The sequence below is a fragment of the Nannospalax galili genome, unplaced genomic scaffold (genome assembly GCF_000622305.1).
Source record: "Nannospalax galili isolate Female #2095 unplaced genomic scaffold, S.galili_v1.0 scaffold341, whole genome shotgun sequence".
NCBI classification, from domain to species: domain Eukaryota; kingdom Metazoa; phylum Chordata; class Mammalia; order Rodentia; family Spalacidae; genus Nannospalax; species Nannospalax galili.
The window spans coordinates 864,821-890,805 of NW_008346082.1; the positions used below are offsets into that span (position 1 = coordinate 864,821).

The following is a 25,985-nucleotide window of genomic DNA, read 5'->3' on the forward strand; positions in this document are numbered from 1 at the left end:
TCAAGCTGACAATTCAGTGGATTTTGTATATTTGTGAAATTGTGTAACTATCACTGCCAGCAATTATACAATAGGTTCATCAACTCAGGAGAAGCTGTATTACCCTCCAGTTTCTCCAGCTTCTGGAGATGAGCAGATAGGTCTGCTTTTGTTTGTTTTGAGAAAGGGTCTTACATAGCCAATGCTGGTTTTGAACTCCCCATTGTCCTACCTCCATCTCCCAAGTGCTGGGGTTGTAGGTGTGTACCACCATACCCAGCTTCATTAACCTGCTTTCTGCCTGTATGTGCCTACCATGGGCATTTAACTGAACTGAGATCCTGAAATATTTGGTCTTTTATGACTGATGGCTTTCAGCATGATGTTTACAAAGTTTATGTAGCAGTGTATGTAAAAACTTTGTCTTTTTAAAAATTGAGATGGGGGGATGGAGAGATGGCTCAGTGGTTAAGAGCCCTGACTGCTCTTGCAGAGGACCCGGGTTCAAATTCCCAGCACCCACATGGCAACTACAAACCGTCCTTAACTCCAGTTCCAGGGGAATCTGAAGCCCTCTTCTGACCTCTGCAGAATTGCATGACATGGGTGCATTTACATACATGCAGGCAATACACTCATACACATAAAATAAAAATAATAAAAAAATTGAGATGGAGCTGGGCATGACACAGGCCTTTAATATCAGCACTTTTGAGGCAGAGGAAGGTAGATCTCTGCAATTTCCAGGCCTGCCTATTTGCTCTACATAGTGAGACTGTCTCAAAAAAAAAAGTATGATTCAATGGCTGTAAGTACATTAATAATGTGCAATAATCACAAATACTAATTGCAGAACATTTCATCCCCAAAAGAAAGCCTGTACCAGTGAGCACAGTCCTACCTGTGGCACCACTAATCTGCTCTGTTTTATTCTGTATATTTTATACAAATGGGATCATTCAATATGTGTCTTCTTTCATGGCTGGCTTCTTTGACTTAGTGTAATGTTTTCAAAGTTTATCCAGGTTTCAGCATGTCCTGGTACTTCATTCCTTTTTTATGGCCAAATGATATTCCACTGTATGGATATGCCATATTTTAATTCTGTATTCATCCATTAATAGATATTTAGATATTATAAAAAATGGTGTTTTGAGCCAGCCTGGCCATCCAGGACTATTCAGTGAGACCATGCCTCAAAAACACTCATAACGGGGCTGGAAAAATGGCTCAGCAGTTAAAAGCACTGGTTGCCCTTGCAGACGACCTGGGTTCTGCCCCCAGCACCAGCATGGCAAGGAATGATCACTGGTAACTACAGTTCCAGAGGATCTGATGCCCTCTTCTGGCCTCTGAAGGCACTGTGTGCATGTGGTGCCCCTACAAATAAGTATTAAAAAATAACAGGGCTGGAGAGATGGCTCGGTGGTTGAGAGCACTTGCTGCTCTTGCAGAGGACCCAGGTTCAGTTTCAAGCATGCACATGGTAACTCAGAACTGTTTGTAACTCCAGTTCCAGGGGATCGAATGTCTTCTGGGCTTCATGAGCACCAGGTACACAAGTGGTGCACATACATACATGCAAAGCAAACATTGACACATTAAAAATAAATATCTTTTAAGGTAAAAAATTTAAAATTGGTGTCATGCTCATCCATATATCTGTGGACGTACATTTTAATTTCTTTTGGGTACATACCCAGTGGCAGTTACAGAATTGCTGTGTCATTTAGTATTTAGCTAGGCATGATGGTGGGTGCTTTTAATCCATCACTTGGGAGGCCAAGACAGGAGGATCACCACAAGTTTGAGGCCAGCCTGGTCTACACAGCAAGACCTAGGCTAGTCAGGGCTCCATATGGAGACTCTGTCAAAAGCAAAACCAAAGACCAAAAATCCTAAAGAACTGCCAGTCTGGCTGGGTGTGGTGGTGTATGCCTTTAATCCCAGCACTTGGGAGGCAGAGGCAGAAGGATCTCTGTGAGTTCCAGTTCAGTCTGGTCTCCATAGTGAGACCAATAGGCCATCCAAGGCTATGTAGTGAAAGAGGGTAGGCAGAGGGTGGGGGTGGGGGCAGCCTTTGCACACTGCTGGTGGGAATGTAAACTAGTTCACCTACTAAAGAAATCAACATGGAGGTTCCTAAACAAACTAAAATTAAATCTACTATGTAATTCAGCTCTCCCACTTCTAGTCATTTGCCCAAAGGACTCCAAATCATGTCACAGAGATACTTGCACATCTATGCTTATAGTAGCTCCAGTCACAATAGCTGTTACAGAACCAGTTTAGGCATCCAAAAGAGTAACAGATAAAATGTGGAATGTATACACAAGGGGATTTTTTTAGACATAAAGAATAATAAAGTTAGGTTGTTTGCAGGAAAATGAATGCAACTAGGGTTAGTCAACTTAGTGAATTAAGTCAGTTTCAGATAAATGATATGCTTTCTCTCATTTGTGGTTCCTAGACTTTAGGTATCTGACAGAAAAATAGAAGTGAGGGCTGGTGAAATGGCTCAGTGGGTAAAAGGCACTCCCCACCAAACCTGATGACCCACATGGCAGAAGCTCCCTGGGATGCACATGGCAGGAGGGAACCAACTCTTGCAAATTTGTCCTCTAACCTCCACATGTATTTTATGGTACACACACACACACACACACACACACACAGAGTAATAAAAATTTTTTTTGAGATAGGGTCTCACTACGTATGGAGAACACAGACAGGTGATCTCTAAATCTTGCTGGCCAATCAGCCTAGCCAAACAATGAGCTTTCTGTTCGGTGAGAGACCTTGACTAAAGGAATAAGGCGGGAATGAAAGATATCCTCTTCTGGCCTTGCACATGGGCATGCCCCCTCCCCCCAAATTTTAGGACACAGGATGGACACACCTGGAACAAAGGGGATGGGGGTGAGAAGTAGGAGACTAGGGACTATGGGATGGGGTAAAATGCTCAAAGTATTTACATCTATGAAAATGTCTTTATAAAGCCCAGTACCATGATTAATGAATATACATCAATGAAAATTGTAAGGAAGTATATATTTTTTAAAAAACAAAGTAGCCGGGCGTGGTGGCACATGCCTTTAATCCCAGCACTCGGGAGGCAGAGGCAGGCGGTTCTCTGTGAGTTCAAGGCCAGCCTGGTCTACATAGTGAGTTCCAGGACAGCTGGGGCTACAGGGAGACCCTGTCTCAAAAAGACCCCCCCCAAAAAAAGGAATAAATAAAAGAACTGCCATTCAACCTGGTCATGGTGCCATATGCTTGTAATTCCAGAACTTGGAAGGTTGAGGCAGGATGACCAGGAGTTCAAGGAGACCCTGTCTCAAAAAAAAAAATAACTGGAGAGTTGTCTTATTTATACATACATATATATATAGTTATATACCAGGGCTGGAGAGATGGCTCAGTGGTTAAGAACACTGGCTGCTCTTGCAGAGGACCTGAGTTCAATTTCCAACACTTACATGGCAGCTAACAACTGTAAGTAACTCCAGTTCCAGAGGATCCAACACCCTTTCCTGGTCTCCGAAGGCACTGCATGCACAGGTGCATTTACATATATACAGGCGAAAGACTCATATACATAAAATAAATAAAAGTTTAAAATAATGAAAGAACTTCTAGTCTGTCTTATAAAGTTATTCTCTTGGAGCTCAAGCTGACCTCCACCTCCTTATATAGTCAAGGATGGCCTTGAACTCCTGATCCTCCTCTGTTCTCCTCATGAGCCCTGGGATTTCAGGCCTATGATACAACACCTGACTAACAATTCATGACTCATTTTTCTTTTGAGACAGGGTCCCACTGAATAGACTAGGTTGGCCTCGATCTCACAGAAGTGTGCTTGCCTCTGCCTCTCGAGTGCTGAAATTACAGGTGTGTGTCACCATTCCCTGATTCATTTTCTTTTTGTCCTAAAATTGATTTTTTTTTGAGACAGAATCTCATGTAGCCCAGGCTGGGCTTCTACTTGCTGTATAGGAAAAGGATAACCTTGAAAAGTGATCATTCTTCCAAGTGTTGGGGTTACAGGCATTTGTCATTGCTCTGGACTTTAAAATTAATTTCAAATTCTGAATTTTTTTCTTTTTTCGTAGTGTTGAGGAGGACCATACCTGGGGTGGACCACCCCTGGCACATGCTAGGCAAGAACTCTACCACTGAACTACACAGAGTTTTCTTACTGATACTTTTTACTTTGATAACAAAAGATTGAGTGATTGATTTTTGCTTTGTTTTGGGGGTTTCCTGGGACAGGAACACAAGTGGTCCAGGCTGGCCCTGAACACTTCTTGTTCCTCCAACCTCAGGTCCCATCCTCCTACTCCCACCTTCCTGCTGGGAATAAAGGCATGCACCATTTCCAGTTTAAGAGTTTTTCATGTTAATGAAGTCTAACTTAAAAAATTATTTATTTTTATTTTATGTGTATGAGTGTACAGCCTGCATGTATGTAAGTGCACTTGTGTCATGCAGTGCCCTTGAAAGACAGAAGAGAGTATTGGATCCCCTGGAACTGGAGTGACCAATGGTTGTTAGCAGCCATGGGAACCAATCCCAGGTCTTTGGCAAGGGCAGGTGGTGTTCTTAACCACTGAGCAATCTCTCCAGCCTGAAGTCTAACTTTTTAAAAAAGATTTATTCATTTTTATTTTATATGCATGAGTGTTTGCCTGAATGTATGTGCACCATGTGCATGCCTTGTGCCCTCTGAAGCCAGAAGAGGGCATTAGATTCCTTGGAGCTGGAGTTACAGGAGGTTGTGAGCGGTCATGTGGGTGCTGGGAACTGAACCAGCAAGAGCAGCACAAGGGCTCTTAATGGCTGAGTCATCCCTACAGCCCTAACTCTAACTTTTTAATTGCTCATTTTTTGTTCTTATTTGTTCATACTTATTAAGGTATTTGAGAACTCACTGTATGCTGGGCATAATGGTGTACACCTGCAATCCGAGCTCTTGGGAAGATGAGGCAGGAGGACTATAAGTCTGCGGTAGCAGAGCTAGTACCAGGCCATAATGAGACTGTCTCAAAAATAACAAAATTAAAACAAAACCAAAATTTAAACTCAGACTCATGAAGGTGATCTTTTGTTTTCTAAGTTTATTTTAAAAATATCTTAAAATATTTTATTCTTATTTTATGTGTATGAGTGTATTTCCTACATGTATGTAAGTGTGCTTGTGCTGTGTGATTCCCTTCAGAGATCAGAAAAGGACACTGGGGGGCTGGAGAGATAGCTCAGCAGTTAAGAACACTGACTGTTCTTGCAGAAGATCAGGGTTAGAATCCCAGCACCCACATGACAGCTAACAACTGTCCATAACTCCAGTTCCAGGGGATCTGACAGTCTCTTTTGTCCTCTGCAGGCATTGAATGACACGGGCGCACTTACCTACATGCAGGGAATACACGCATACACATAAAATTAAAGAAAAAAAAAAAAGAACACTGGTTGTTCTTGCAGAAGACCCAGGTTTGAATCCCAGCACCCACATGGCAGCTGTCTATAACTCCAGTCCCAGGGGATCCTACATCCTCTTCTGACCTCCGTAGGCACTGCACTGCACCACACAGGTGCACTTACCTACATGCAGGCAATACACGCATACACATAAAATAATAAAATTAAGCTGGGTATGATGGTGCATACCTTTAATCCCAGCACTTGGGAGGCAGAGACAGGCGGATCTCTGTGAGTTCGAGGCCAGCTTGGTCTACATAGCGAGTTCCAGGCCAGCTGGGGCTACAGGGAGACCCTGTCTCAAAAAGACAAAAATGGAACTGGAGTTACAAATGGTTGTTAGCTGTCATGTGGGAAATCGAACCCAGGTCCTCTGCAGGAGCAGCCAGTTGTTGTTAAACGCTGAGTCATCTCTCCAGCCCTCTTCTACAAGTTTTATATTTTGAATTTATATTTATATTTAGAAGCTCTTATATTTCATTTGTGAATTATTTTGAGTTGATCTTATATAGGTAGAGTCGAGTCGAGTACTCCCCCACCCCCTTAGTTGTGCGTTTGGATCCCAACTCCCTTGGCTCCATTCACTCTAAAAGAAATGGTGCGAGGATTACCAGGGGCTTCAGTCTCCTGTCAGGAGCTTGGGAGATACTTTCTTCCGGGCAGAACCTTTCTTTGATCCTCTCGGTCGGACTACAACTCCCAGCATGCCAGGCGCGGACCAGCCTCCCGCGGCGGGAAATCCTGGCAGACAGTTGGTTCTAAGGCTGGACGGAGGCCGGCATTCTGGTACTGAGACCCGCTCCTGATCACTCTTCCTCTAGGCTAGTCCCGCGGAGGGCCCAAGCAGGCCGAAAGGCCCTAGCCTGTGGCTGGCCTCACTCTCCTCACCTGTTTGGTTCGGGTTTCTCTGCCCGGTTTCTCGCAAGAACCCAACTCAGCCAGACCAACCCGAGGCTCCCGTGGCAGCCGGCGGGGCGGCGCGCAGAGCGGCGGACTTCTGCTGTGGGTCTGGCTGGGCCCCGGGGGCAGTGGGCGCAGCCTTCCGCCGGCAGGGTGCGAAGCCCCCTTCGGGTGTCGGGACTCAACGTGGACGACAATGTCCCACCTGATCATTCCAGCCGTCCCCAAAGCACCCGCCAGCTGCCTGGACCTATGGAGGCAAAAGAATGACCGGCTTGTTCACCAGGCCAGGGTAGGACGGTTGTTGGACCCTCGCTTTGTAGACCCAAGCTCCCAGGTAGCGGGTTCACAGTGGATTCACCCCAGCCAAGGGGAAGGACCAGACGTGACTGGCAAATGAGTCCCCCCCTTGTCACTATGCAGTGACTGATCGATCCTCATAGACCACCCCCTCCCCACACTCCATTTTCAGCAGCTGGCTCGGGATACCAGTCCATCTCTGAGACGCCAGCGGTTGGCTCAAGACATACTGGAAAAGTTTAGGGGGCTCCTCCACACTCTGCAAGGTAAGAAAGACCTTCCAGGATGCTCAGTTCCCCTCCTCCACAGAAAATGCTGTTCTGGGATTATTCAGGGAGTTAGAGAGCCCTGTTTAAGGCACAGGGGAGTGGAGTGGAATTGGCTTTCTATAGGTGAATTCCCCCTACACACACACACACACACACACACACACACGCACCCCAGCATTTAAAGAAGTGGTTTCTAGCCAGGCATGGTGGCACACACCTTTAATCCCAGCACTTGGGAGGCAGAGGCAGGCGGATCTTTGTGAGTTCGAGGCCAGCCTGGTCTACATAATGAGGTCCAGGACAGCTGGGGCTATAAGGAGACCCTGTCTCAAAAAGAAAAAAAAAAAAAGAAGTGGTTTCTAAGATCCAGGCTGTCTGACCAAAAGATGGATTCTTTATTGAAGCCGTTTTGGTTGGAGTGGGGTTGATCTCTGGGTTGAAAACCATTTGGGCTATCTTTCGTGGGATAGCCTGTGACAGCAGCATCTCTTGCTCCAGGACTCCCTGCGGCCGTTCCTGCTCTCCCCTTGGAGCTGACTGTCACCTGTAATTTTATAATCCTGAGGGCCAGCCTGGCCCAGGGTTTCCCTGAAGACCTGACCCAGGATATCCAAAGGAGCCTAGAGAGAGGTGAGGCCATCCATGCCCATGGCAGCTCCAGTCTGGGTTTAGGCCTTTTCTAGTAGGTGAGAGGGACAACACAATCTATCACCTCCATGGGGAGAAATGCCCTTCTCTAATCCTCTGTATGTTCCTTAGATCAGGTTGGGGTATTATTGTAAACCTTGGGCTCTTGCAGAAGGGGAAAAATGAGAGTGTGGGGAGATGAGAAGTGTGTGTGTGTGTGTGTGTGTGTGTGTGTGTGGCCAAGTCTCACCTTAGCTGTGTGTATGTGTACTTTACAGTGCTGGAGACCCAGAATCAGCTGGGGCCCAAGTTGGAACAGGGACTCAAAGAACTGTGGAACTCTGTCCTCCATTCTTCCTCCCTTCTGCCTGAGCTGCTTCCTGCCTTACACTGCCTGGCCAGCCTGCAGGCTGCCCTCTGGCTAAGCACTGACCACCTAGGAGACCTGGCCTTGCTGTTGCAGACCCTGAATGGCAGCCAGGTAATGGGGGAGGTGAAGATGAGACTGCCTTCCCTCCTCTCTTCCTCTTAGCTGCAGTATTAGAGTTTACCTAAGGTCTCAAACATGCTAGGCAAGCACTCTTCCACTGAGCTACACCCTCCATCCTCAACCAATTTTTGTTGTTGTTGTTGTTTTTGTTAAAAGAGCCTTACTGTGTAGTCCAAGCTGCAAACTTAGCCATCCTCTTGTCTCAGTCTCCCCAGTGTGGAGGTTCCAGGTGTGAACCACCATGCCCAGTTCTTAGCCCTCTTTTTACTTTTTATTTTGAGACAAGGACTTACTAAATTGCCTAGTCTAGCCTTGAGCTTACGCCGATCTTGAATTTAGGATCCTTCTGCCTCATCCTCTGGAGTACAATAGCTGGGATAACAGGCCTGCACCACTGTTCCCTGCTTGCAGGTAGCATCCTTATGTGCTAGAAAGGCTGCTGTAATGGTAGTTAAAAAAAGAGAAAAATCGGGGCTGGAGAGATGGCTCAGCAGTTAAGAGCACTGACTGCTCTTGCAGAGGACCCGGGTTCGATTCCCAGCACCCCCACACAGTGATTATGAACCATCTTTAACTCCAGTTCCAGGGGAATCCGAAGCCCTCTTCTGACCTCTGTAGCACTGCATGACACGAGTGCACTCACATATATGCAGGCAATACATGCACACACATAAAATAAAAATTAAAAAAATTTTTTAAAAAAGGGAAAAATCCTGGGTTCTCTCAGAGTAACTTTGTTCTACTTAAGCCCTTTCTTGGGGGCAGTTTTAACAATAGCTTAATAGCCTGATGTGGTGGCACATACCTTTACTCCTAGCACTTGGGAGCCAGAGCATGCATATCTCTATGAGTTCAAGGCCAGCCTGGTCTGGTATATTAATAAGTTCCAGGTCAGCCAAGGCTACATAGTGAGACCCTGTCTCTCTCCCCTTTCCCTTTCTCACCTAAAAGCCTTAATAAGGATAGGCTCTCAGGGCCTTGCTGAAGTTATTTCCCAATCTCAGTCTACTCATTAGTAACTCAAACATGGTCCTTGTCCCATGTCTACCTGGACATATTTTGAGTGACAGGGAAGCGCTTTCTGGGATTTTTCTCCCTCCTTACATCATTGCCCCACAGTTATCTTTCTCTTATAATTAGGGGGACAGTAATCAGAAGGACTCTTGAGCTCAAAATCTGAGTGGGATAGAGTGATGAGAATCTCTGATTATTACTCTCTCTCCAGACTGAGGCCTCTGAGAATCTGCTGCTACTGCTAAAATCTTGGAGCTCACCAGCTGAGATGTCAGATGCCCCATTAACCCTGCAGAATGCCTCGGCTTTGAGGGATGTCGTTTTGACAGCATTTGCCTACCGCCAAGGTCCAGCAAACTGATTCATCCCTTCCTCTCCAAAGGGTCCCCTGGGCTTATGCTTTCTCTGTCTCCATGGAGCTTCTCTGGCTCTGTTTTCCATCATGCTTCCTGCCCTACCAGCCTGTCTAAGCCTGTACCATGATTGCCCACAGGCTTCCAGGAGCTGATCACAGGGAACCTACCCAGTGCATTGAGCAGCCTGCATGAAGCGGCCTCAGGTCTGTGTCCACAGCCTATGTTAGTCCAGGTGTACACAGCACTGGGGACCTGTCTCCGAAAGATGGTAAAGACAGCACAATGAGGCGATGGGGGAAACCATGGGCACTGTGGACAGCATTCTCCTTTGTGAGGGTAGCTGAAGCCTAGATCTTTCCATTCATATAGGGAAGCCCACAGAAAGCCCTGTTATACTTGACTGCAGCCCTGAAAGTGGGAACAACCTGGGCTCCTCCACTTCTAGAGGCTTCCAGATTATATCGGCAACTGGGAGACACATCAGCAGAGCTGGAGAGTCTGAAGCTGCTGGCTGAGGTAGGGAACTTCCAGGTGAAGATACCTCGTGGAGGATTGCTAAGCTGTTTGTGTTGGGGTGGCTAATCAAGACCCCAAATATAAGGAAATGCAGTTTCCCAAAGATAGTGTTCTCTTTTTTTTAGGCCTTGAGTGCCACTCATAACCCTGAGGCACCCAAGCTTCTCATTGAGGTAGACTTGCTACTTCCACAACCTGACCCAGCATCTCCTCTTCACTGTGGTACACAGAGTCAGGCCAAGTATCTGCTAGCAAGCCGATGCCTACAGGCGGGGAGGTGAAGTTCACCCTTGGTCATCTGAGCTCCTTTTCCCACCTCTGAGACCTTTCCCTGGGGGTGTGATTCTATTATTTTTTTTTATTTTCCCCCTCTTTTTAAATTTCATTAATCGTATTTATTTATTTATTTATTTATTGGTGTGGTGTGTGTATGTGAATGTGTATGTATATACCTGTGTGTAGGGGGAGGGGATCCACTCAGCTTTGTTGACAAGTGTGAGGTCAGAGGTCAACATTTGGTGTCTTCCTCTATTGCTATTCACTTCATGTTTTGAGATTGGCTTTTTCAGTGAATGTGGAGCTCTCTGTTTTGGCTAGACCGGCTGGCCACTGAGGCCCATCTGTCTATCTTCCATCCCACCTCCAGTGCTGTAGTTACAGATGTGTACTGCTGCACTGGTGGTTTTTTATGTGGATATGGGGGCTCCAGACTCCATGTTGCATTGCAAGCATTTTACCCACTGAGCCATCACCCCCATTTTTCTCTTGTATGATTGCTTGTTATGAGAGTTGAGTGATGACTTGAAACAGTGGCGGGGCATAGGTCCTCACTTGCTAGGCTCCTGCCTTAATGCTAGACTTGAACCGAGGACTCATTCAGACAGTGCCTCTTCTATCTTTGAAATGCTGAAGTCTTTTCCCCAATCTGTCCTGTAATTGAGATCTGTAATGAACCAGGGTTGGAGCTCCAAGACCCTGCCCTCCCTTTCACTCCTCAGGGCCCATGAGTTCCTTCCGTTAGTCAAAAGAGTAATTTTACTGGAAGGGTCCTAGGTGAGGCTCACAGGCTATGACTGACTCTCCAGGGCAGAAGAAGCTGCAGAGCATTACTTGGACTTGCTAGCTCTGTTGCTGGATGGCTCAGAGCCAAGGGTAGGTGTGTGTTTAAATTTCTCTCTAATGAGGTGGGAGTGTGTGGGGTCCCATTTCTTTTACCCTCTATTGATCTGTCTGGGGTACCAACTCTCTCTACATGGTAGCAGAGTTGGTAAAGAGCTCAGGAATGGTGGTTCATGCCACTTCAAGACACTGTACCCTCCTCCCACCCAGTTCTCCCCACCGCCCTCCCCTTCAGGGCCGTGTATGCCAGAGTTGTTCTTGGAGGCAGCAGCAGCACTGATCCAGGCAGGCCGACCCCAGGATGCTTTGACTGTTTGTGAGGAGCTGCTTAGTCGCACATCATCTTTGCTTCCCAAGATGTCCTGGCTGCAGGAAAATGTCAGAAAAGGAACCAGAAAACTGCCACACTGCCCACTCTGGGTCTCTGCCACCCACCTGCTTCAGGGCCAAGCCTGGTCACAACTAAAGGCCCCGAAAGAGGCACTTAGTGAATTTAGCCAGTGAGTCCAAGCAGACACACAGAGTCCTGGGGAGGAGTGGGAGGATTATCTTCTGAGGGAGCCTGACTGGTGGACTCCATTCTTACTACTTTCCTTAATCTGAGAGGTCAGTTCTTATTCCTGCTGTTTACATCCTGCTTCAGGTGCCTTGAGCTGCTCTTCCAGGCTGTGCCTAAGGACAAAGAACAAGGTAATTTAAAACCTTGGTGTTTTGTTTTTTCTTTCTTTTTTGACTGGGTCTTATGTAGACCTGGCTGGCCTTGAACTTGCTATTTAGTGGAGGATGACCTTGAATTTCTGATCCTCCTTCCTACCTCCTAAGTGCTGGCATTACAGGCATGTGCTCTACTTTAGATTTTCAATTTTTCTTACTCCCTGAAAGTGGTGGTAGAACACAAGCATTCCCTTTCCATTGTGTTCCCTTATCTATTGAGATAAGAAAAGGCATGGTACCATACACCTTGAATCCTGGCATTCCCAGCACTCAGGAAGCAGAGGCAGGAGGATCTCTATGAGTTCAAGGCCAGCCTGGCCTACATAGTGAGTTCTGGGCAAGCCAGGGCTACTTGTAGTGAGACCTTAACTAAAAAGGGGTGGGAAACAACCAGAGAGGGTGACTTGAAGTTTTGGTAACAGTGTGTCTGGGGAGACACTTGTTGACTTTGGTGGTGGTGGTCTCTAGGGTCAGGCTCCACCTATGAGGACCTATACTCCTGCTCAGATGTGGCACTGCAACAGCTTAGGGTAGCTGCTCTGATTAGTCGTGGACTGGAATGGGTATCCAGTAGCCAGGATACCAAAGCCTTAAATGACTTCCTCCTCAGTGTGCAGATATGCCCAGGTATGTACACGTGCATGTCAGGAGGGGTGGTACTTGGACATATGTGGAAGGATGGAATTCTCAGACAGGAGGAATGAATGCGGTTGTGCTGTATATTCCTAGGAGGTACACAAGTGTGCATATACAAAAAAGTGTGTATGCCCGGCTACCAAGAGTTCCCTGGTATCCCCAGTGTCTCAGACACAAAGATCGTGACTGAGTAGGGATGAGCTGTGTAGGAACAGAGCTAGTTGAACACTTTGTACTGGGCAGGCAGTGGCCCCCTGGATAGGATGGTTGTGAATAATCTAGTTTTGGTTTTGTGTGTGTGCGTGTAGGCAAGATGCTTCCTCTCTCTAGGCCCATTTTCCTCTTTAAAAATAATGCCTACAGCTAGGTGTGGTGGTGTATACCTTTAATCCCAGCAACTTGGGAGGCAGAGGCAGGAGGATCTTTGTGAGTTACAGTCTAGCCAGTGCTATATAGTGACACCCTGTCTCAAAACAAGGAAGCAAGCAAGCAAACAACAAAAAATGAAGCATAAGACTATATCAGGTTCAGTTGGGTATGGTGGTGCATGCCTTTAATCCCAGCACTCAGGAGGCAGAGGCAGGCAGATCTCTGTGAGTTCAAGGCCAGCCTGGTCTACGTAGAGAGTTCCAGGCCAGCTGGGGCTACAGGGAGACCCTATCTCAAAAAGACCAAAAAAAAAAAAAAAAATTACTATATCAGGTTCTAAGTCTTTGTACTTTGGGGTTGGGCTACAGGCAATCGAGATGGTTCTGTTTACCTGCTTCAGACTCTGAAGAGATTGGATCGGAAGAATGAGGCCACTGCTTTCTGGCGGGAGGCCCAAACTCATCTGCTGAAGGAAGAAGCTGCATGGTAAGGCCTAGTCCTACTGACTTGGGGTGGGAGGGGTTGGATTCCTGTAGTCCTGAGACCCTTTGGGAGTAATGAGGAATAGAAGGGAAGAAGGACATTCAGCTGTGTCTTTCAGTTTCGGGCATTACTCTTTTTGCTTTTCAGGTCTGTTCCGCTGTACTTAGAAACCTATTTGAGCTGGCTCCATCCCCCTAACTGTGAAACCCTTCTTGAAGAGTTTCAGACATCGCTGCTGGAGTCACATGACCTATAGCTGCCATGTTTCCAAGAGCTTGGGCTGGGGCCCTGGTGGACCATCTCCATGGGGAGGGCTTTTTTCTGCTTTCCCTCCCTGGGGAACATAATTGGAGCTGATTGTTCCTAAATAAGTCCTACACTGGAGAGGTTGGTGGTAGTACTGTGAAACTTGGCCTACTTACTGCCATTCTAGTTCCAGAATGGTTCTATGAACAAATCATTGCCTTTGCTAGTGTGCTCGTGGTACTCCCCCACCCCCAGTTTCTCCTTTTTTTGTGTTGAGTAAAATCTCGTATTTATCTTATCTGCTTACTACATATGCTTGAGTGGGAAGGCTCTTGGCTGACTAGTTGCGTGTTGGTTGTTTAAGATGCTCTCTTCCCAACATCCATCTTCCATCTATCCTCTTTCATCTTTCCTCCTTCCCCCTCTTTCCCTCTTTCCTTTTCATAGGTTGGATTGAATTCTAGGACTTCACACAGGAATCCCCAGCCCCTTGACATCATCCATCTTCAGAGCTTAAGCTCTGGATATGAGGAAAAAGCTACACCAATCCTTCTCAGAAGGCAGTACCATCATCTTTTCCATTATCTAAAAGCACAGCCAAAAGTCTGGGATTCTGTGATAGGTGACAGTGAGCAAAGTTAGGTCTGGAGGGTGGTCTTGACAGGCCTCTTAAGGGTCAGTATTCAGAAGGCAGACTTCTGAGTCTCTCAGAGTAACTCTGTATCTCTCCTTAATTATAAATTCTTGAAACAAACCTTTTCAAATGGGTCTGTGCAGGTAGAAGGTCACCAAGAATTGTCTGTTGACTACAATGAGGGCCAGGTGTCATTTGGGCCCAAGGACCTCAAGGCTCAGCGTGAGATTTTATTGCTGTTAGGTACTACTAAATTTGCTGTGTGTTCTGGGGTTGTCCTGTGATCTCTCTGAAACTTAAGTGCTCCCACTTCCCCAGATAATATTTATACTCTGTGGTAAGGAATACACAGCTTGAAGCCCCGTTGTAGTCAAACCTGAGGGATTAGAGTACAAGGACAATAGAGTGGCATAGATTAGAAGCTTGGGGGCTGATCCAAAACTAGGATCCACAGTAGAGGTGGCTGGAGCTAGTGCTTGTTTTTTAGAGTCTCGCTGTAGCCCAGGCATGTCTCAAACTCAATCCTTGTGCCTCAGCCTCTGGAATGCTGGGATTGTAGGTGTGCACCACCACAGCCAGTTGTTTTCAAAATTAATTTTTAAAATATTTTTATTTTTTATTTTATGTGTATGAGTGTTTTGCTTGCATGTATGTTAGTGTACTCATGTTATGCAGTGCTTGTGGAGGCCAGAAAAGGGCGTCAAATTCCCCTCGAACTGGAGTTACAGACAGTTGTTAGCTACCATGTGGGTGCTGGGAATCGAACCTGGGTCCTCTGCAAGAGCAGCTAATGTTCTTAATCACTGAGCCATCTCTCCAGCCCCTTCAAAATTTATTTCACTATGTAGCCCTGGCTGGCCTAGAACTTGCTATGGAGACCAGGCTGCCCTGCCTCTGCCTCCTGAGTGCTGGAATTAAAGACTTGCACCACTACACCAGGCTTTTAAAATTTATGTGTGCATGTATATATGTTATATATGCGTTTTGAGACAGGTTGGTGTAGCCTTGACTGACTTGGAACTCCCTATGTAGACCAGGCCAACCTCGATTTTAAGAGATTGGCCTTTGGCTCCCAAGCACTGGGATTAAAGGCCTACACTACCACAGGGAGCTACATTTATTTTGACTTGTTTTTGAGTCTGGGATTGCAGCTTCAAATATTGCAGATATGCACCACTATGCCCAGCCTTTTTTCTGTGTATGTGAGAATTGGTCTTGTAGCCTGATTGGCCACCAGATAATAATCCACCTGCTTCAGTCTCCCAAATGCTGGAATTACAAACATGATCCATGCCCCACATGCTTCACTGGATTCAGATTTAAAGGAGAACGAAGGGTTAGTGTAATGAAGTAAGTGGTCCCTTGGTATGGGGAGAAATGGGAGTATGTGGGTTATCATTACAACAGGACTAAACTCAGCAAGGGTTCAATCCATTGTGCCAAATTCTTCAGGCGCGCATAAGATAAGGAGCCAATGAACAGGAGCCAGGTGGGAGAGTCCTCCACCAAGGGCTTAAAGGATCTCCTTTCGCCAGTCGATCTTACCGTATTCCTCTCACTGATTGGTCAAGAATCCCAATCCGTGGAGGAAGCGTAGTGCTGTGGCCAATTGACGCGGCGTTACTAGGCGTGTTGCATCCTTGGGGCGGAGCCAGGCTATAAAACAATTTTTTGATTGGCTCTGGTCTCCGGGTTGCTGGGAAGAGGCGCGGAGAGGCGGGCACGACTCCGCAGGACGGGTGCTGATTGGTTGAGATGAGAGCCGCTTTCCTTCCGATGATTCGGCTCTTCTCGGCTCAGTCTCAGTGAAGCGTTAGCTGCCGTCGGTTGATTAGTCGTTGCCGCTGCCCCCCTCGCGGATCAGGAGCCAGCGTCTCCAGCCCGCCCGCCGCCTCGGTGCCGCTGGGAGGAAGCGAGAGAGAGGCCGCCTGCGGGTTTGTAGCTGCTGCTGGTCCACCCGCCCCCCGAGAGAGTCCGGTTCGGGCCTCGTTGGTCGCCTGCCATTCTCGTAGTCGTTACCCTCGGGCCGCCGCAGCCGCCGACCGGGAGAGGCGCGCGCCATGGCCTCCGGAGCCGAGTGAGTACACGCTGGCCGGCCCGCCCGCCGGCTTACGGGGGCGCGCACCGCTGGACCCGTCGCGCTCGGTAGGCCCTGTCGGGCCTGGCCGGGGGCGCGTCTGAGGTGTCTAGACCTCAGAGACGTAAGGAGAGGAAGGGGACGGGGGAGAGACCGCGGGCCGGGCTGTGCACCCGGGCGCCCCCTAGGTCGGGCTCGCTTTGGGCCCGGGTCGGAGCCTGGGCAAGATGGTGCTGTGTCATGCAGGCCCCGGCCGGCCTGATGTCCTTCCGCACGGCGGTCCCGTCTTAACCAGGCCTTCGGGCTGGGCTCGCACTATGGTCGCCAAGGCCCGTGACGCCGGGGTGCTCACGGCGAGCCCGCGGAACACACGGGGAAGACCCAGGGCCGGCGACGGGAACGGGCCGGAGGAGCCCGAGGCCTCCACAGGGCCCAGTGGGCGTGGACTTGGGGCCACGTGAAGGCCTCCGGAGCCGGGAGAGCCACCGGAGGCCAGGCCCCTCCGGGAAGTACAGGCCAACGGTGGTGGGCCCGGGAGGCCTTCCCCGAGATTGGCATCTTCTGCGCCTAGGGCAGTGGGGGGCTGTTAGGGAGTGGGCAGGGCCCCCCGTTCTCCAGAGGCTTTTTCACCACGTTAGGCCTGCTGTAAATGCCGTAGACGTTACCTAGCTTTTCTTGTTTTGAACGGGAGGTGGCGAGAAAGGAGTTTTTCTCTACTTAAGGTCCTGAAGTTCGAATCTGAGTATGTATATTTTGTGGCTTCCTGTATTTCGGCTTTCATAACTTGCAGGTTAGAGTTGATCACTCTTCAAATACACAAGCAGCGACTGAGGGAATTCTCTGAGTCTTGGGATTTAATGGTCTCAACTTCATCTTTCAGGAAAGTACCAGATAAAACCTGGCCACCTCGGGCCGTTCCGTTTAGAAACTAGAGCTTCCAAGGCAAAAACCAAAACAAAACCGAAAGAACGACAAACCTAGGAAATTCTTATATGCAAATCGTCTAACTACTTTGGAAAGGTTAGGTTTTTAAGTGTTTTCACTGAACTGCTTGATAAAAGGACTATTTGTGAATCCCAGCACTTGGCCCCTAAGGAACACCTCTTGAGTTAGAGGCCAACCTGGCCTCCATAGAGAGTTCCAGGCCAGCAGGGCTACATAGTGAGACCTTGTCCCAAAAAACAAAACAACAAATACTTTAAAATAGCCTCTCATTCTGTACCCAGTCTTTTCTTTGTTGTTTTGTTTTTGACACCAGGGTCTCATGTAGGCCATACTAGCCTGAAACTCAGCTATGTAGTCAAGTCAGGTTTTGAACTAGTCCTCCTACCTCCACCTCCCAAATTCTGGGGTTATAGGAGTGGACCATATGCCTGGCTTATTTTATTTTTAAAAAAACAAAATTCCTGAAGTCTGGTATTAAGGTAGTCTCTATTCTCTATGTCATCTTGGTGACTTTTAGCTGAACAGCTTCCAAGGCCCTTGTGTTCTTAGGTTCTGAAAAGGACCCGAGTCATACAAAAGACATAGATTTTCCCAAGGAGCATCCAGAGCTGCAGTTGGCCTCTGCTCTTTTAGAGGTTACCAACCCTAGTCTCCAATGGTAGATGGAGAATTACAGGTCTTTTTACCTTAAGGACATAACTCTTATCTCTAGAGCCACCATCTGGACTCGCAGACAGATGGGTGGTTGTGCTAGAATGTAGCTTTGAGACTAAAATACAAAGTTGAGGTACCATTTGTCATCAGCCCCAGTACTATAAATTAAAGAAGAAAACGGGCAGCCCCTGGGGGAAGGTGTTTTTACACTTAGGGGGAAGTGGGAAAATTGGTAGGTTTACACACATTTACACATGATAAGCTTTGTAAGAGGACCTACTTGGCAACTCTTTGGGAGGAGGAGACAAGTTAGAGCTTAGGAAATTACTCTGGGAAACAAGTAACTAAACTAGTGGTTAAAGGTATAATCTATAGCTGAGTGTGGTGCTGCTTATGATCCCAAGCATTCTGGGGAGAGACAGGAGGATCACCAAAAGTTCAAGACAGTCTACATAGGCAGGCAGGGTTACGTAGCAAGACCATAAAACAAAACAAAACAAACCACCAATAAATAAAGGTTAATAGAAGGCTCGCCACTTTCGTTAAATGGGGTTTGTTTTGTATTTTAGAACACAGGCATCTTTTTCTTGCCAATTATGAGCATATTTTCAGTGGTAATGCTATTTTGTCTGGTTTTGCCAACTATCTTATCTTAGCTTCTAGAACAGTGTGATGCATTGTTGATACTCCCTTATTAGTACTATTGTTGTATTATTGGAACAGTCTTGCTATTCAGCCTAGGCTAGCCTAGAACTTGCTGTATAGACCAGGCTATCCTCAGACTTGTCATCTTCCTGCCATGTGCTGGGGTTCCAGGAATGTACCACAATGCTTGATTTCTCCCCCCCCCCCCCAAAAAAGGTCTCATTGTGTAGCCTTCGATGGACTAGAATTTGGTTTGTAGACTGGGCTGGCCTTGAACTCAAAGATCCAACTGCCTGTCCCTGCCAGTGCTGGGATTAAAGGCGTGTACCACCATACCCAGCTACTTTTAATTATTTTGAAGAGATGTTTTTTTCATTGCTTTCCCCATTGTTAAGCCTCTGTTAATACTCAGGTTTTTGAAACTTTGCTAAGAGGAGGTAGTTTTTCAAAGGGAGAGTCTGCTGACTCTAGTAAGTGAAGGCTTGAAATAAGCTAGTTAAGAAATTGATGCCAGTGAGATGGCTTACTAGGTAAATGTCCTTGCTGCCAGACCTGAGTTCAGTCCATGGAACTCATATAGTGGAAGGAAAAAACCAATTCCCACAAGTTGTCTTGCAATTTGGCACATGCATCCACACATATATATCACACAGACATAAATAAACAAATACATAAATGTAGGAAAAGAGAATTTGGTGTCACTAGCTAGTGAATAACACTAGCTTCTAGGAAATAATAAAGAAATTTAGTTCTTTGGAGGAGGGACTCATCAGGGCCCACCAACCACTCCCTGAGTTGCCGTTGGCAGTTAATGGTTGCCGAATGGTGTGGCCACTGGTAAGTTGCTTTTGTAAATAACCCTGTACCATGTAAACAACCCTAATTACACTCACTGGGACCTACACACAAAGACTGAAAGAATGACTGGTTGGGAAGAGGGAGGGATCAAGAATGGGAGAGGGACATGGAAGGAAATATGAAAATACCCTGTATGCATGTATGAAAATGTCACAGTGAAGCCCATTTTTATGTATAATTAATATATGCTAAAGTCTGGCGTGGTGGCACATGCTTTTAATCCCAGTACTCAGGAGGCAGAGACAGGTAGATCTCTGAGATGATGGCCAGCCTGGTCTACAGGGAGACCCTGTCTGAAAAAAAGCAAAGAAACAACAAAAACGTCACCCAAAACTTAGTATATGCTAATGAAAAACTTAAAAAAAAAAAACTTATTTTCCTTTTGTTTTTTTGAGACAGTCTCACTGTAGCTGGAACTGACCTGTATTTACTGTGTAGATCAGGCTGGCCTGGAACACACAGATACCTTGCTCCCTCTGCTACCTGGTGTGCCTAGGGGTAAAGACTTGCGTGCTGCCACACACACCTGAAACCTAGTTTTTTTTTTTGTTTTTTTTTTTTAATTTTTAGTTTTGTGTGTATGTGTGTATTGCCTGCATGTGTGTAAGTGCACCCATGTCGTGCAATCCCTGAGAAGGACAGAAGATTTCGGATCCCCTGAAATTGTAGTTAATGGACAGTTGTTAGCTGCTCTGTGGATGTTGGGATTCAAACCCGGGTCTTCTGTAAGAACATCCTGTGCTCTTAATTACTGAACCATCTCTCCAGCCCCTGAAACTTAGTTTTGTAATTTTAAGTGAAAAGAATTTGAATCATCCCCATGTTTCAGAATTTCTTGGTTTTGATTTCATGTGTGAACTTGATGAGTTGTGTGCTTTTATAGAAATTGCTGGGAAGCTCATTTTGAGCTTAAGCCTTTCTGAATTTTCTAGATGAGTTTTATTTATTTATTTATTTTGTGTGTATAAGTTTTTTCCTGCATGTATGAAAGGGTACAGAAGGTGCCATGCAATGCCTGTGGAGGCCAGAAGAGGGCATTGGATACCCTGGAACTGGACTTTACAGCCAATTGTTAGCCACCATGTGGATGCTGGGAACTGATCTCCTGGTCATCTTCTGGAAGAAGTTTAATCATTGACTGTCTCTTCAGCTTCCTTTAAATGTGTTTTTATTACTCTTTTTTCTGTGCTTGGCATTCTTGTACTAGAAAATGCTTTGGGGATTGTTATTTTTAATTTTTTTTTTATTATTTGTATTTTATATGTATGTGTGTATTGCCTGCATGTAGGTAAGTACACCTGTGCTGTGAGTGCCCGAGGAGGTCAGAAGAGGCTGTTGGATCCCCTGGGACTGGAGTTACAGATAGTTGTAAGCTGCCATGTGGGTGCTGGGATTTGAACCCGGATCTTCTGCAAGAACAACCCTTTTTTTTAACCAATGAGCCATTTCTCCAGCCCCGAGTTAATTACTTTGGAGACAAGGTCTCACTATACAGCCTTGACTGGCCTGGAATTTACTATGTAGACCAGGCTCCCAGAGAGAGATATTCCTGCCTCTGCCTCCTGAGTGCTGAAATTAAAGGTATGGGCTATCAAACCCAGTAAGGCTTATTTTTAAAATATTCATTATTTTTATTTTATGTGTGAGTGTATTGATTGCCTGCATATATGTAAGTGCGCCTGTGTCATGCAATGCCCAAGGAGACCAGAAGAGGGCATTGGATCTCCTGAAACTGAAGTAACAGATTGTTGTTAGCTGCCATGTGGGTGCTGGGAACCCAACCCTGGTCCTTTGCAAGAACATTCAGAGCTCTTAACCAGTGAGCCATCTCTCCAGCCCTGCAGTAAACCCTGTTTTATAAAGATAGTGCTAGTAAATTCGACTTTATTGTACCCCGCTTGCTTGATGGGACTTGGCCTCTCTTAGTCCTAGCTCACTCAAATCTATTGGAAAGCTAGCAAAACAAGAGCTTTTTAGCTGCTCTGTAATACTAATCATGGTGACCATGTTTCAGATATTATAGCAGTATTTACATTTGTTTCTTTAATTTAATAAAGGTTTTTGGTCTTTTTTTGAGACAGGGTCTCCCTGTAGCCCTGGCTGGCCTGGACCCCACTGTGTAGACCAGGCTGGCCTTGAACTCAAAGATCTACCAGCCTCTGCCTCTTGAGTGCTGATATTAAAAGTGTGCATCACCATGCCCGGCTTTAATTTAATTATTTATTTAGTTAGTTTTTGGTCTTTTTGAGACAGGGTCTCCCTGTAGTTCCAGCTGGCCTGGAACTCACTGTGTAGACCAGGCTGGCCTTGAACTCTTAGAGGTTTGCCCACCTCTGCCTCCTGAGTGTTGGGATTAAAGATGTGCACCACCACGCCTGGCTGTTTATTTAATTTTAATATATTTAAAAAAATATTTTATCTTTATTTTTTGTGTATGCTTGTATTGCCTGCATGTAGGTGTCATGCATTGCCTGCAGAGGACAGAAGAGGCCGTCAGAATTGGAGTTATGGACAATTGTTAGCTGCCATGTGGGTGCTGGGATTCTACCTCGGGTCTTCGGCAAGAACAACTAGTGTTCTTAACCGCTGAGCCATCTCTCCAATCCCTTAATTTTATTTTTTAAATATTATTTTGTGTGTGAGTGTATTGCCTGCATACATGTAAGTGCACCTGTGTCATGCATTGCCTCTGGAGGTGAGAGAAGGGCATCAGATCCCCTGGAACTGAAGTTACAGAGGGTTGTTAGCTGCCATGTGGGTGCTGGGAACCAAACCCAGGTCTTCTGCAAGAGTAGCCAGTATTTATAACTGCTGAGCCATCTTTCCAGCCTGCCCCCTTCCCCCCTTTTATTATTTGAGGCTGTGTCTCACTATGTAGCCCTGGCTGGACTGGAACCCTGGAGCTTTGTAGACTAGGCTGACCTCCAACTCAGAGATCCACCTGTCTCTGCCTGCCTGCCACCACTCCCAGCTGCATTTACATTTCCTATCTCACTTAAAACAGTAAACCTTTGAGAAGTAAGCTGTTTTCTTCCTGTTTTACAGATGATGACTTAAAAGTCCAGAGATGTTAACTAACTTGCCCAAAAATCACAAGCATTGACAGAGTTGGAATTTAGACCTAGTAGGTCTGGCTGCAAAGCCCCTGTTTTATATAGTCTTAAGACTTTTCTCTTGATTGCAGTTGTGCCTTTACTTTAGTTACATCTTCTGTTCTTTGACCAGTTTCCTGATCTTGGGATAGGATTCTTTGGGACCTAACAACTTAGGACAGCAACACTCAAAATACTAAGAGCTATTTGGGCGTGCTGGTACATGCCTTTAATCTTAGCACAGGCAGGTGGATCTCTGAGTTCCAGGCCAGCCAGGGCTTTATAGAGAGACCCTAAGATTAAAAAAAAAGAAAGAGCTACAAGGATGGGGAATGGAGTATGTTCTTCATGACCTTGACTGAATTTCTTTGATCTGAGCTCTTTGGTATAGGAACAGCTTCATCTACATATTCTTAATTGCCTATGTGAATTTTGGTAGGGCTCAGTATCTATTAGGCCTGACTTCGTTTTTTTCCTTCTAGTTCAAAAGGTGATGACTTATCAACAGCCATTCTCAAACAGAAGAACCGTCCCAATCGGTTAATTGTTGATGAAGCCATCAATGAGGATAACAGTGTGGTGTCCTTGTCCCAGGTAAGGTGGGTCTGCAGGTCACTCTTCACTGCATTTAACTAGAGGGATTTTCCTAGGTTCCTTTTGTAATTTTTCTTGTACTAAACACAGGTAGAGTGGGGTTTATAGGGAATTACAACCTACAGGGCTGCTGTGGGTTTGTCAGTGACCCAAAGGCCTTAACCGTTTTTCCTTAGCCCAAGATGGATGAACTGCAGTTGTTCCGAGGTGACACAGTGTTGCTGAAAGGAAAGAAGAGACGAGAAGCTGTGTGCATTGTACTTTCTGATGACACATGTTCTGATGAGAAGATTCGAATGAATAGAGTTGTTCGGAATAACCTTCGTGTACGCCTAGGGGATGTCATCAGGTGTGTGTGTGATGGATTCTTGACCTCTTGGGACTGTGAGACCACATACAACCTGTATTATTGAAACTGCTTGCATTACAACCAGGATGAAATTCTTGGCAGCTATAGGTGAAAGAAGTCTGGTCGTGGGAAAATTCATGTTTCCAGGGTTGTAATTCTGCCTTCCTAGACTTCAAAGTCCACCTCTGCATGTTCCTTGGGACACATTGGTATTTCTGTGGTGTTTTTTTTGAGGGGGGGGTCTTTTGGGACAGGGTCCAACTGTAGCTTGATATGTAGACCAGGCTGGCCTTGATCTCACAGGGATTTATCTGTCTCTGCCTCCCGAATGCTGGGACTAAAGTCGTGCACAATCGTGCCTGGCTTTCTGTGGCTTTCTTGTGTCTTTTTTTTTTTTTTTCCTGCTAGAGGCATAATCCTTGATATTTCTAACTGGGTTTTGGACATTTTATGAGGGTGCGTATCTGATAAATAGCCTTACTACTTGCTCTACTGTGTCTAGTTAATGGCTTGTGATGGAACTGGAATCAAGTTGGGAGTAGGGCAAGTAGACTTCTAGCAGTTCTTTTAAAGATAAGTAAACCTAGGAGAAAGGGGGACTTAGTTGGAGCTAGACCTGTGGGTGATTTTGGTTGTTCCTGCCTAAGCAAGCATGAAGCTTCCCCATCTACCAGATATCTGACCAGGATCATTTCAGGTTTCTGATTCTTTTTTATGGAGTCTTAAGTTTCAAGTACTTTCTTTTTGAGAATGCTTAGTCACTTTCTCAAGATGTTTTGATCTTGTGGCTGAGATTGTTTTTTGATCTCTTTCCATGACATTTGACAGTACCAGCACTTGGGAGGTGAAGACAGGAAGATCAAGAGTTTAAGGCCAGGCTAAGCTACATAGAGAGAGCCCTTTCAAAACAACTTTTTTTTTTTTTTAAACAAAATAAAATAGTATTAGCCAGAAGAGAGTATCCTTGATATCCCTTGTTGATGATTCCAGTGGCAGAGATTGCATGTGTGGGGCTTTCAGATATTCCTAATTGTGATCGGTGAGCCACTTCTTTGTGAATGTGACCTTAGTTCTGCTTGGCTGTTCCTTTGCCTTCATTCTTACCCTCCTTTCCTTCCTCTCTTCACCTAAAGCCATCCCTGCCTTTTCTCTTTCGCTTGCCATCAGCTGTCTGTGCCAGGCCCTTTCGGACGCCCAGTGCTTGGGGCTGCAGTGTGGTTGGTAATGTGGAGTCTGCTTGTCATCCTCAGCATCCAGCCATGCCCTGATGTAAAGTATGGCAAACGTATCCACGTGCTACCCATCGATGACACAGTGGAAGGCATCACTGGCAATCTCTTTGAGGTATACCTTAAGCCGTACTTCCTGGAAGCTTATCGACCTATCCGGAAAGGTGAGAGAATCTTAGGAAGTGAGCTTAAGAATAATTGTTACTTGAGAATAAACCTTGGAATAATTCCATTGTCACTTTCAAATATGTGTGTAAATATCTGCATCCTGCACACATGTTCAGCTATCCTCCCTTTTCCTCCCCTACTTTCTCATCTCTCTGTTTTTGCTGTCACAGTTCATGAGTGCACAACTCTACCATCGTTGGTTGCAGTGAAAGTTTGAGCTAAGGGCTTTTGGCATATCAGATTCCGTGTACTATTTTTGAGTGGCAGAGGAATGCTGTACAGAGTAGATTTTTACTGTTGCCCAGTACTGACTAAAACAGTCGGGGAGGAGGGCATAAGTAATATCTACTGGGCATTTTAGATCATGGGGTTTCATAAAGAATTGTCATTTGGTCTTGTACTTGACACCTCTAAATTGCCCTTGTATTACTTGCTTTTTTACAGGAGATATTTTCCTTGTCCGGGGTGGCATGCGTGCTGTGGAATTCAAAGTAGTAGAGACAGATCCCAGCCCCTACTGCATCGTTGCTCCAGATACGGTGATCCACTGTGAAGGGGAACCAATCAAACGAGAGGTGTGTTTGCTCCCTGATCCCAGTTTCCTTTGTTCTTTATTTTCTTTTTGTTTTGTGGTGCTGGGGAATTGAACCCATGTCCTAGTTTGTTTCTTCATTGCTGTGACAAAATATTCTGACCACTACCAACTTGGGGAGGAAAGGGTTTATTCAGCTTATATCTCCCAGGTCGTAATTCATCAGGGAGCCCAAGGAACTCAGGGCAGGAACCTGGATGCAGGAGCTGGAGCACAGGCCATGGAGGAACACTGCTTACTGGCTTGCTCTCCTGGCCCCTGCTCAGCCTGCTTTCTTATGCAACACAGGCCCACCTGCCCAGGTGTGTCACCACCCACAATGGGCTGGGCCCTCCCACATCACTCATCAAGAAGATGCCCTTCAGACATAGTCCAATAGAGGCAATTCCCCGATTGAGGCTCCCTCAACCCAGGTGTGTCAAGTTGACACTTAAAGCTATCAGCACAATTGACCCCTTGTCAACTTGACACACAAACACATCACTATTAAACCATAAAGTTTTCGAATTCTTGTCCCCAAGCTATGATGTTAACATTAATATCACAACATAAGACAGTACAACAGTACAACCTTAAGAGCCCCACAGTCCTTAAAAATTCCAAACACTTAAAAGTCCAGTCTCTTTTAAAAGTCTCTTAACTGTGGACTTCT

The 25,985-nt window shown here is 46.1% G+C and overlaps 2 protein-coding genes across 8 annotated transcripts in view; both read left to right on the forward strand.

Annotated features, from left to right (window-relative positions):
• The first annotated feature begins 6,196 nt into the window (after positions 1 to 6,196).
• On the forward strand, positions 6,197 to 13,794 carry Fancg (FA complementation group G). 6 transcript variants are annotated; one of them, XM_029567948.1, is made up of 14 exons: positions 6,197 to 6,649; positions 6,833 to 6,923; positions 7,425 to 7,556; positions 7,832 to 8,034; positions 9,269 to 9,404; positions 9,551 to 9,681; positions 9,783 to 9,929; positions 10,055 to 10,206; positions 11,015 to 11,081; positions 11,259 to 11,548; positions 11,692 to 11,738; positions 12,231 to 12,389; positions 13,136 to 13,253; positions 13,398 to 13,794. In XM_029567948.1, exons 1-14 carry the CDS (start codon positions 6,554 to 6,556, stop codon positions 13,504 to 13,506), a joined length of 1,878 nt encoding a protein of 625 aa, XP_029423808.1. In that variant the 5' UTR covers positions 6,197 to 6,553; the 3' UTR covers positions 13,507 to 13,794. The 6 variants fall into 6 exon arrangements, with proteins under 6 accessions (XP_029423808.1, XP_008840631.1, XP_029423807.1 ...); XM_029567949.1 differs by having other exon boundaries at positions 6,198 to 6,649; positions 6,830 to 6,923; positions 11,015 to 11,085; positions 11,284 to 11,548; XM_008842411.3 differs by having other exon boundaries at positions 6,198 to 6,649; positions 6,830 to 6,923.
• A 2,065-nt stretch (positions 13,795 to 15,859) lies between these two features.
• Vcp (valosin containing protein) overlaps positions 15,860 to 25,985 on the forward strand; it is a 20,543-nt gene continuing 10,417 nt past the window's right edge. Inside the window, exons 1-6 of one of the 2 annotated variants that reach the window (XM_029567946.1) lie at positions 16,090 to 16,207; positions 17,088 to 17,227; positions 22,884 to 22,995; positions 23,172 to 23,344; positions 24,595 to 24,737; positions 25,186 to 25,316. In XM_029567946.1, coding sequence (XP_029423806.1) covers positions 23,178 to 23,344; positions 24,595 to 24,737; positions 25,186 to 25,316 — 441 coding nt within the window. In that variant the 5' untranslated portion in view covers positions 16,090 to 16,207; positions 17,088 to 17,227; positions 22,884 to 22,995; positions 23,172 to 23,177. Of the gene's footprint in view, positions 16,208 to 17,087; positions 17,228 to 22,883; positions 22,996 to 23,171; positions 23,345 to 24,594; positions 24,738 to 25,185; positions 25,317 to 25,985 lie in introns of both variants that reach the window. The other variant, XM_008842406.2, reaches the window with a different exon arrangement.

Coding starts and splice junctions, on each gene's coding strand:
- Fancg (XM_008842409.3), top strand. CDS start 6,554: ATGTCCCACCTGATCATTCCAGCCGTCCCCAAAGCACCCGCCAGCTGC. Junction 6,650..6,829: donor GGCTTGTTCACCAGGCCAGG/GTAGGACGGTTG, acceptor CTCCATTTTCAG/CAGCTGGCTCGGGATACCAG. Junction 12,390..13,135: donor CAGTGTGCAGATATGCCCAG/GTATGTACACGT, acceptor GTTGGGCTACAG/GCAATCGAGATGGTTCTGTT.